Source organism: Xenopus laevis, chromosome 8L, assembly GCF_017654675.1.
Source record: "Xenopus laevis strain J_2021 chromosome 8L, Xenopus_laevis_v10.1, whole genome shotgun sequence".
Lineage (NCBI taxonomy): Eukaryota > Metazoa > Chordata > Amphibia > Anura > Pipidae > Xenopus > Xenopus laevis.
In genome coordinates this window covers 65,569,026-65,580,216 of record NC_054385.1, presented here as the reverse complement: position 1 = coordinate 65,580,216, position 11,191 = coordinate 65,569,026, and the positions used below count along the sequence as shown (strand labels likewise).

The window sequence follows — 11,191 nt, the reverse complement described above, 5'->3', positions numbered from 1 at the left end:
AGGAGAAAGTTTGGAAACAGAGATACTGATAGAGCCAGGTTTCTATGTGTGTGTGTGAAACAACATAACCGTGCACATAAGGCTCACATGTGACTGCTTAAAAGGACACCGGGTGGTGTAGTCTTAGCAACTCTTCCAAATGCCCCCCCACTGTTATCATCTATGCAGTCTGACAGGGGCGAGAAGGGGCCCCACTGCTAGTGCAGGTATTAGAAATGCAATAGAAAAACATTTCAGCTCATAAAATTACATGGATGGCTTTTTGCTACCCCAGTAGCCTGCCAGACACTGTGTCTGAAACAAAGTTCTCACTTGCATCATGGCAGGGATGGCCCTGGATATTAGATGACCATGACCATGATACGTGGTCTCAGCCAAGAAACATACATTAAATAATTTTTTGACAACAACCTTATGTACCTCATGTTGAAGTCAAGAAGAAGTCATATTTTAGCTGATGAATAAAATGTACCATGTGAGATTTAGAAAAAATAACTTCTTGGAACTACTGCTGAATTTCATTTATACTGGTTAACAAGAACAGGTTGTGCAATCAGCCACATTTAAACTCCGCAAATTCTGGGAAGCACAGATTGAGAAACAAAACAACACTCCTGAAAACCAAGGACAGGTCTCTGGACTTTACACAGTGATATTATTAACGGGAACTGTGATGTGAAGTTTTTTTTTTCACACTGAAAAATTACATATCTGCACTGCTTCTTGCAAGTAAACCATGCGAAATACAAAGCTAAAATACCTATTCTACAATGAAGTCAAACTACTTCCAGGTTCCCAGGAAACTAGAGAGCAGGAAAGTTTTTTTTCTAATGATCATGGTGCCACTTGTTAACCCTGCTCTTGGTGTAGGAGCACATGTGGTAGATATAAGGTCTGTAGTGTGTAATCTGCCTCCTTTGACTCAAAGCTAAAACTCAAATGACCTAATTTTGCCATAAGACAGTATTAACATTACCACTCAGACAACATAATCAGTTTTGGAAAAAAGGGGAGGTCATATTTATTAAAAATGTAATGAAGCATTTTCCAATAAAAATGCAGGCCCCCAAATAATTCCCACTTAACACCATTGCAAATGGGCAGGCCCACCACCAGTTATCATAGTACACATGGGCTTCTCCTGTAGGGAAACTCCCTGACCCGGAAGCAAAACTAGTGCCAGTGAGCCCCTCAGTGGTTGCCATAAAAATGGGCTTCACCTGGTTTCCCCTGAAGCCTGAAAGCAAAATTCAGTGCCAGGTGGATTCCCAGTGGTTGCCACACACAGTTCCAGAGCCTGCCAAGCACAACATGAGGCCTACACCTTGCGAAATAGGTTGGCATTCCCATTTAAGCAATAGTAGACATTTAAAGGGGACCCGTCAGCCAAAACAATTATTCAAAATCCTATTTTATCACATTAGTCAAGCAAAATGAACTTTAATGACACTATATAAATTATTTGAATCTTGTTTCCTTCAGCCTTGTATCATCTCAGAATCTTGTTTGTGCACCAGAATGGGGGACCTGATGTCCATCCCCATGCCCTGACTACACAATTAAATGGTTTAGAGAATGAGGGAATGTGGGGAGAGCAGTGATAGCTAAGAAGTGCTGAACGGAAAGTGAAAGTAATTGTCTGCCCCGCCTCTATGCCCATGGCATAGAGGAGGGGCAGACAATATTTGATTGACAGCTGAGATTTTTAAATGAGATTACAACAGCTATGAATGCTTTAATAAAAAATAGAAATTGGATTTCATGTTTAATTTGAAAAGGACTTTTATTGTACAGATTTGTGTGTCTGGGTGACAGGTTCACTTTAAGGGCTTTTCCTGTAGGTGTACTCCTTGACCCAGAAGCAAAACCAGTGCCAGTCGGCACCTCAGTGGTTGCCATTAGAATGGGCTTTGCCTGGTTTACCCACAAGGCCGGAAAGTAGGATCAGTGCCAGGTAGGGTTGCCACCTCTTGAAAAAAAATACTGGCTTTCCTATATTTTTATGCATTTCTCCTATTAATATCATTGGGATCGAGCTTCATTTTTACCGGCCAGATGGCAACCCTAGTGCCAGGTGGATTCCCAGTAGTTGCCCCCACAAAGTTCCAGGGCTTGCCAACCACCACATAGGACCAGCATTGCTGCCACTCTCCACAGATTCTCAGTTTTAAACTTGTAGTGGATTGTTATCCTAAAAAAAAACTTAGGGACGGATGGTGGGAGAAAATCACATTTTTGTAATGATGATGCCTCTCTGTTTACTACCACTAAGTATGCTTGTTATCCTAGCCCCAACCCCAGATTTTCCCACCTCTCCAGCAGCCTATTGTTTTCCAATAGAAACCCCTTCCCCCCAGACTGGTTTCACAACCTTTCCCAGCAGCCAGCCCATCGTTTACAAACCAGAGACCCCCAAATTGATTTCATTGCCAACCTGACTGTCCCATCTCAGCCTGTCAGTTAAAGTTTCTAATGCTAACGGAAACAAATATGGCAGCCCCCTCATACAGGAACATAGGGCATCAGACAGCAGACAGGTAATGTAAAAGCATTGTTTAAATACTTTATGGCAAAGTTATAAGTAGCTTTTAAAGTCAATATTATGATAGATGTAAAAAATTGTTTAATTTCGGGTGCTTATTTATGCAATGAAAAACTGACAGGGGCAAGTTTTTTGGGAACAAGGTCAGGTCATGGTTTTTAAAAATTCATACAAAAAAGAATGAAATAAAAAAAGAAATGCAGGAACTACATTTACTGAGGTTGAAAAGCAAAATGATGACCCCAGTGGTTTTGCAGTGGTTGCCCTGCATGTTTAGGTCCTTCCTTCCCTTTCTCACTCCAACAGTAACACCACCACCTTTTGCCATGAAAATTATTTCACAACTCTTGGGCTGCTGCCATTTAAAGGAGAACTAAAGCTTAACTAAAGAAGTAGCTAGAAATGTTGTTCATTATGTTTTGTGCTTTGTACCAGCCCAAAGGCAACCACAGCCATTTAGCAGTAAAGATCTGTGTCTCCAAAGATGTCCCAGTATCTCCCCTTCTTCTTTTCTGCTGATTCACTGCTAGGGTTGCCACCTTTTCTGGAAAAAAAATACCGGCCTTCTTATATATTTATCTTTTTTCCCTATTAATAACATTGGGATCAACCATCATTTTTACCGGCCAGGCCTGTAAAATAACGGCCAGGTGGCAACCTTATTCACTGCACATGCACTGCGCTACTGTCACTTACTGAGCTTAGGAACCCTCTCACAATATACAGTACCCATCAGGCCCGGGCTGGCAATCTGTGGGTTCTGGCAAATGCCAGAGGGGCTGCTATAAGGTGCCATAGAAAGGCAGTATTTAGTGGGCTGGTGGGGGCTGTTTGGGCCTCTGTGTGGCCTGATTGGGCTTCTGTGTACCTGAAATGCCAGGGCCTGGTACCCATAGAATAGAAATGTCATAATATAAGGCTGATTAGTAATTAATGCAGATAATTACTACATGGCAGCACAGAAACCAGTGCAAAAAGCATCAGAATTTAATAATCAGGCCTGTAGCATCATCTTAAATTTACAGACCAACTTCATTTTCTGCTTGATAATTTGCAACGACCTCTAAGCTTAGCTTCTCAACAGCTGCTCAGAGCCCATTGAGCATGTGAGTGTCACCGACACTTTCCAAGATGGTGACCCCGTGACAAGTTTGAAGTCCTGGGGCAGATTCCCTAAAGGCGAAGTGGCTAACGCTAGCCTCAATTCGCTAGCGTTACTGCTCGCAGGGACTTTGCCAGGTGCAGGCGTCACTTCGCTAGCGACAAAATTTTCGCTCAGGCCAGGCGAAGTGCAATGGACTGCATAGGACTTCCTCAATTTTTAGTGCAAAATTTTTCTAAGTCCCAAAAAACGCCAGTGTATTTTCCTTTTTTCTTAGTAATAGCCTGCAAAGGTCAGTGAAATTTTTTTTGGGTAACTGAGTTCCCCCCCTCTATTTTCTAACATATGGAACATAAACTATATAGTGGGCTCATGTGTAGGGCATAATAACAACTCTATTTTATTTATTAAGGTTCCCTGGACTTGTGTAATGTAATGTATTTGCTGTAACATATACGTCCATGTAACTTTATCATTTCCCGCTGTATGCAAATTAGGCAACACTAGTGCATCTTTGCTTTGATTGCCAACGTAACGCCAACGAAAATTCCCCAGCGCTCCGCGCCATGGATGCAAGTTCGCACTTTAGTGACTTTGCGTTGTCCTGGCGAATTTACGCCTGGCAAAGTGTTGTGATGGCTGCAAAGTCGTTGCTGGTGAATTTTCGCCAGTTAGGGAGTTTGCCCCCTGGATCATTGCTGCTACTGAAAAGCTGAAATAAGTTCAGTATATAAAATACAAGTTTAACTAGTGCCAGGCTGGCAGCTTTAATTTAGAGGAAAATCTGACTAAGTGTGATTTCTGACATCCATAATGTCATAATATAGGAACTATGCAGCCTCTTAGCATTAAGTTGTAATTTTAGAATATAATGGTGACATTCTTGTAAAATTAGTTGAACGCAGAGAACATCTTATGGCTCTATTATCTAAAATGAGGACGTAAAGTAAATGCTTCCCTAACAAAGAGCAGCGAGTTGCAGCTTTACAGCCTTGGTTTAGCTACAGATCGCCTAGCTGGCCGCTCCTAATCTTTCCAGCTTTTGAAACCCTTTCAGCCTTAACTCCAGACCTTCAAACAATACTATAGTTCATCTTTATTCCCACAAGAACAGACTTTCTCTGCCGATCGCATGGCTGCTTCCCAGAAAAATGACACGACACTCTCAGTAAGCAGCAGGGTCACCGCCCACAGCTCCCAGACTAGAGAGATTGCCCCTTTAAATCCTAAAGCGCAGGAAAGAGGAACGGGAAGAGGAGGGGAGAGGAGAGGAAGGGCTGCTGTGTGGAGGTAATGTGCGGATAAGACTTTAAATAGAATCATATGCCATAGTGAAAGAAAAGAAATTGAACGGAAGGAGCTGGGGTCCAGCCAGGTGGAAGAGACAATAGGGAAGAAACTTGCATTAACCTCTTTCCACAAAAAAACCCTAATTTATTCATCCCACTCCTGCAAGGCGATGATCCTCTGCCAGTTCGGGATTTTTCGAAATTAACTGTCCCCCACATTAGCGCCATTGTACCTCCATTTTCTGTCAGAGCAGTGGCACTTTTAACCCTTTCTCTTCTGTCAGCCTGGCCCAGTCTCCTGCCAGAAATGCACTGCCGCAAACGCCTCAATGAAACCACTAGGTAGTGTCTGTGCAGCTTCTAGCTGTATTTATTATCCCTTTGTGTGCGAGGGAATATTTTATACAGAAGAGCCCATTATATCCCCTATCTAGTCAGACTGGAACCAACCCAGAAGTGTCATTCTATATTAAAACTCACGAGAAAAACGACACCTGCAAACAGCTCAAGTCATATGCTTAAGGACAGAGACACACATGAAGATTCAGGGAGATTTATTCGCCCGGCGACTAATCTCCCCGCAAAAAGCCTTCCTGCTGCTTCGCTTGCCGAAGTTGTCTCACAAAGAAATTTAGGACAACTTCGGAAAACGAAGCACTCCGAGTGCCATCCCACCGGCTAGAATCGAAATCGGGGCAGTTCGGAGAGATTAGTCGCCCTTAGAAGAGGTGATTTATCGCTGTGCTACTACATCTCCCAGAATCTTTGCTTGTGTCTCTGCCCCAAAAGATCATGCTGTATTTGTAAAGCCTTTGAAACAGGGCTACATGGAAACATTTATGCATGTGACATCATCGGTCACCAGTTTTTTTGGTTTAAAATGAATACTAATCTCTTTGCTGCTTTGCGCCTTTTATTAGTTCTTTTGGCTATAAAACCACAATTAAGATTTGTTTTCCCATTAAGTGTTTTTTCCCATTTAGTTTTTTTAACTTAACCCCCTTTATATTTTAACTGGAATGAAAACAATAGGTTATGAATTTAACCCATGGTAAGTTACAGGGTCACAATAATAGCCTGGTTAGTTGGGTATGCTAGCTTAGGTAGTAAAGAGTGTATTATATTATATATTGTTCCTTACTGTTTTCCTTTCTTTTCCTAGGATCTGACTGTTCCAGAAAGAGTGAATACTTTGCCTTTATGATTTCCCTTTGTTCGTTACTGCAAGTTTAAAACTGTCTCCCACAAATCTACAACGCAAGTTGGTATAAACCGTGACTACCATCAATTACATTTTATATCGTCCTCAAGGAAGCACCTGTCATGCAGTAATACTAAAGACTTGTGTGCTTACAGGCAACAAACACATTAACAGTTTTTATTGCAATGAATAACTTCCTACAACAAGACATGTAAAAATCTTTATCTTTCACATAGAAGAAATATCCTCAAAAAAATTTTTTTGTTCTCTATTGAAGTTCTCAGATAAAATAATTGCACTTCTAACAATGGCATCCTTCCCTGACATATTGCGCTTCCAGCTTCCTGGCCATGAAGCAGCCACACTCCGCAGCATGAACCAACTTCGTTCAGAGGAGCGGTTCTGTGATGTTACTGTTCTTTCCGATGGTCTCAAATTCAGGGGCCATCGTGTGGTGTTAGCAGCTTGCTCACCCTTTCTCCGAGACCAGTTCCTGCTTAATCCAGGCTCAGAACTTCAGGTCTCCCTTATGCATGGCCCCAGGGTTGTGTCAGACCTTCTTCTTTCCTGCTATACAGGCCTCCTGGAATTCTCAGTGAGAGACATTGTGAACTATTTGACAGCAGCCAGTTACCTACAAATGGAGCATGTTGTAGAGAAATGTCGTCAAGCCTTGTCTCAGTTTATTGAGCCAAAGATCGGACTGAGGGACCCTAGCAAGGCTATAACGTCCCGCGGTGCCCCCTCAACAACATCAACAACACTGCATCCTGTTTGTTCTACTGAGAACCGCAGGTCACTCAAGACTGAGATAAAAGCAGATGATGAGCTTGAGGAAGAAATGTTTTTGATGGCAGAAGAGGAGGAAGAAGATGATGAAGACGAAGAAGGGTCATCTTCTGATATTTGCATTGTAAAAGTAGAATCAGGAATGGGTGGAGGAACAGGAAAAGGAGGAGTATTGTGGAGGAAAAGAGCTGAGGAAAAAAACCTCAGGGCACAATCTGAAGAGGGCTTAGTGAATTCTACTGTAGAAGGAAGTGAGCCTGGAGAGAGTATCATGCAGCAGGGAGGTACAATGAAAGCAATCTACAGTGATGAGGTGGAAGGGGGAGAGGGGGTGCTCATAATCCCGAGCAGCTATCATGAGGAGGAAGATGAAGAGGTTTTTGATGGAGGGGCCAGTGGATGCCAGAGCAGTGTGGTAGTGGATGGAACTTCAAGAAATCCTCTTGGTGATTTAGGAGGAGTTACAGGAGTAGAAGCAATGGTTATTGGGGATGCAAGACTGGGAAACAGAAGATCAGTAAAGTGCTGTAAATGTGAAGAGATTTTTCAGGGAGTTGAGAAACTTGTTTTCCACATGCGGGCTCAGCATTTTGTATTCATGTGCCCTCGATGTGGAAAGCAGTTTAACCACAGCAGCAACCTTAATCGTCACATGAATGTTCACAGAGGGGTAAAGTCCCATTCTTGCCATATATGTGGCAAATGCTTTACACAAAAGTCCACACTACATGACCACCTTAACCTGCACAGTGGTGAAAGGCCATACCGCTGCTCATACTGTGATGTAAGGTTTGCCCACAAGCCAGCAATTAGACGTCACCTTAAAGAGCAGCATGGGAAGACCACAGCCCAAAATGTATTGGAAGCAGGAGTATCTGACATAAAAGTGTTGGTGACTTAAGGACTTTCTGGCAATTTCAGTGAATGAAAGCAAAATCTGACAGGACTATAATGGAAGACAAAAATGTGTGCTTACAGGACACCATGAAAGAACCTCTGTTGTGCTGATCTGCTAAGTTACATTTTTTAGACTTAGGGTTGACCTATTTTTAATAATTTATCTTTACACTGATTTTTACCAATTTACACCTGTAGGACTTAATACATGACAATTCAAAAGACTATTCAAACCACGAGTTTTTATCCACTTATTTTTAAGCTCCCCCACCTCTTTTTTTCCCACTTTCACATTTGCTCTATAATAACACTGGGCGTTGCTCTTTTAATAAAATGTTTTTATCTGAAATTAATTTACTCTTCACTGTGTGTGTTTGTGTGTCTCTCATTTTCATAGTTGCTACTGAAGGCAGCATTTGTATGTTCTGACTGGTCTCAGTTATCCAGAAACCCATTATCCAGAGAGTTCCAAATTATGGGAAGGCCATGTCCCATAGACTCCATTTTCAGAAAAGAATTTTTAAAAATCATTTCCCTTTTCTCTGTAATAATAAAACAGTACCTTGTACTTGATCCCAGCTAAGATATAATTAAGGGGCAGATGTATGAAGGGTCGAATATCGAGGGTTAATTAACCCTCGATATTCGACTAGGAACTAAAATCCTTCGACATCGAAGTTGAAGGATTTACCGCAATTAGTTTGATCGTACGATCGAAGGATTATTCCTTCGATCGAACGATTAAATCCTTCAAATCGAACGATTCGAAGGATTTTAATCCAACGATCGAAGGAATATCCTTCGATCAAAAAAACTTAGGCAAGTCTATGGGGACCTTCCCCATAGGCTAACATTGACTTCGGTAGCTTTTAGCTGCCGAAGTAGGGGGTCGAAGTTTTTTTTAAAGAGGCAGTACTTCGACTATCGAATGGTCGAATAGTCGAACGATTTTTAGTTCGAATCGTTCGATTCGTAGTCGAAGGTCGAAGTAGCCCATTCGATGGTCGAAGTAGCCCAAAAAACACTTCGAAATTCGAAGTTTTTTTAATTCGAATCCTTCACTCGAGCTTCATGAATCGGCCCCTAAATCTAACTGGAGAAAAAGTTTTTCTCATGAGTTTTAATTATTTTTTTAGTAGACTTAAAATCTAAATTACAGAAAGATCCCTTATCTGGAAACCCCAGGTTTTGAGCATTCTGGATAACAGGTCCCATATCTATACCACTAAAACAATGTAGCAGTTGTTCACAATCCATCTTGTTTCTGACAATGCATGTGCACTTCTGCGATTCTCCCTTTTCAGACAGCTTTTTTAATTTGAAAAGGATACAGAACATCCTTGCATTTTAAGAGGTTACAAAACAGTAAGCCATTGAATGGTGGACAAACACAGATACTGTATATCATGGGTAGCGTTATATAGCTTGTGCAGTTTTGTTTTTCAGGGGACAAGAAAAAATTGGTGTAAAATGCAAATTCCAAACTTTAAAATTGCTTAACATCTGTAATTAATGTATATCATTACATTGAATTACATTTCTTTCCTTATGGAGAATTTTATACTTGGGTCTAGAATTTCTTTTTGAGAGAACTAATTACTTTCTTTAGCTAATATGTAATGATAATTCACAGTGGGACCTGTGTGGGTATTAAACAAGAATAGGTGTTCTTTTTGCTCCCACATAAGGCTACAGGCTTGACATGATAAATGGATGGTGAGGCCAGACTATCGTTTTACTGTTCAATTGTTCTAGCTACCATTGCTTTTAATAATAACTAACAACATGTATTATTTGCAAATACAGTAATATTTGGATAGAATTTTGGTAGTGAGTTTGGATAGATACAATTTCCTTTTTACCACTTGAATAATAACATTTTATTATTTTCACCTGCATCAGACTAACATTCAAACAATGTTGCGAGCACCTAGGCTTACAGCTCTACTGTCTAGAGCAGTGATCCCCAACCAGTAGCTCGTGAGCAACATGTTGCTCTCCAACCCCTTGGATGTTGCTCTCAGGGTCCTCAAAGCAGGTGCTTATTTTTGAATTGAAGGCTTGAAAGCAAGTTTTAATTGCATAAAAACTAAGTATAGTGCCAAGTAGAGCCTATTGTAGGCTGCCAGTCCACATAGAGGCTACCAAATAGCCAATATCAGTCCTTATCTGGCACCCCAAGGGACATTTTCATGCTTGTGTTGTCCCCAACACTTTTTACATTTGAATGTGGCTCACAGGTAAAAAAAGGTTGGGGACCCCTGGTCTAGAGCAAGCAGTAAACAATTGAGCATGTCATTTAACTATATTTTTCTGTAAGGTGGACATGCCTCTTGGAATTTTAGGGTTAGAAACCTTTGAAATTAATTTAGCAATGTGCAGAGCACTTTGAAAATGTAACCAAGTCTGCAGTCACCATCTAAGATACAAAGGAGCTAATATGACATATCTTTGCTTTTCTTTGTTTTTTTACTCCAGAATTTAACCGGTTTGCATCAATTACAAATCGGGTTAATCATTTTGGTAAAACTGCATTACGGGATAGCTTTATTTATTTATTGACATAGCTGAGCTAACAGGGATTCAAATAAGCTCTTTAGCAGCCCATCTGGCATTTACCTGTGAGAACCTCAATAGATACTCCAAAAGTATATATGGTATTGGTTTTAAACCTTAAGATGTATGTGTATACTATAAGGCACTTATGCCTTGGATACACTCATGGATTTTGCTACACAGCAGCTTATTTATATAAACAATAGTAGTGTTTCTGAAGCAAACACAGCAGTTTTACCAGTGCAGGGCAACACTGCATTATATTTTCATTACTTTAAAACACTTTTATGTTTTGAAGTTACTGTTCCTTTAATGCATTTGGACAAAAAATTGACGCTCGTGTCAAAATTATTTTGACATCATTGACTTCAATGCTTTCACGATTTTTTTCGCCATTTAGCGAATTATTCGTCGAAGCAAAACGGGACAGATCACTAAAGCTAAATAACTCAAAAACCACAAATAATACAAAATGAAAACCAGTTGCAACTTGACTCAGAATATCACTCTCTACATCAGGGGTCCCCAACCTTTTTCACCCGTGACCAACATTCAGATGTAAAAAGAGCTAGGGAGAACCACAAACATGAAACATGTTCCTGGGAGTGCCAAATAAGGGCTGTGTTTGGCTATTTGGTAGCCCCTATGTGGACTGTCAGCCTACAGGAGGCTCTGTTTGACAGTACAGCTGGTTTTTATGCAACCAAAACTTGCCTCCAAGCCAGGAATTCAAAAGTAAGCCTGCTTTGAGGCCACTGGGAGCAACATCCAAGGGGTTGGGAAGCAACATGTTGCTCATGAGCTACTGGTTGGGG

General features: G+C 41.0%; 1 protein-coding gene across 5 annotated transcripts; it reads left to right on the top strand.

Moving 5' to 3' along the window:
• Positions 1-2,385: 2,385 nt before the first annotated feature.
• zbtb12.L (zinc finger and BTB domain containing 12 L homeolog) lies at positions 2,386-8,173 on the top strand. Of its 5 annotated transcripts, none has more exons than XM_018228847.2 (3): positions 2,471-2,537; positions 4,759-4,934; positions 6,096-8,173. In XM_018228847.2, the coding sequence occupies exon 3, from the start codon at positions 6,442-6,444 to the stop codon at positions 7,822-7,824; it is 1,383 nt and encodes a 460-aa protein (XP_018084336.1). In that variant the 5' UTR covers positions 2,471-2,537; positions 4,759-4,934; positions 6,096-6,441; the 3' UTR covers positions 7,825-8,173.
• The last annotated feature ends 3,018 nt before the right edge of the window (positions 8,174-11,191 follow it).

Coding starts and splice junctions, on each gene's coding strand:
- zbtb12.L (XM_018228848.2), top strand. CDS start 6,442: ATGGCATCCTTCCCTGACATATTGCGCTTCCAGCTTCCTGGCCATGAA.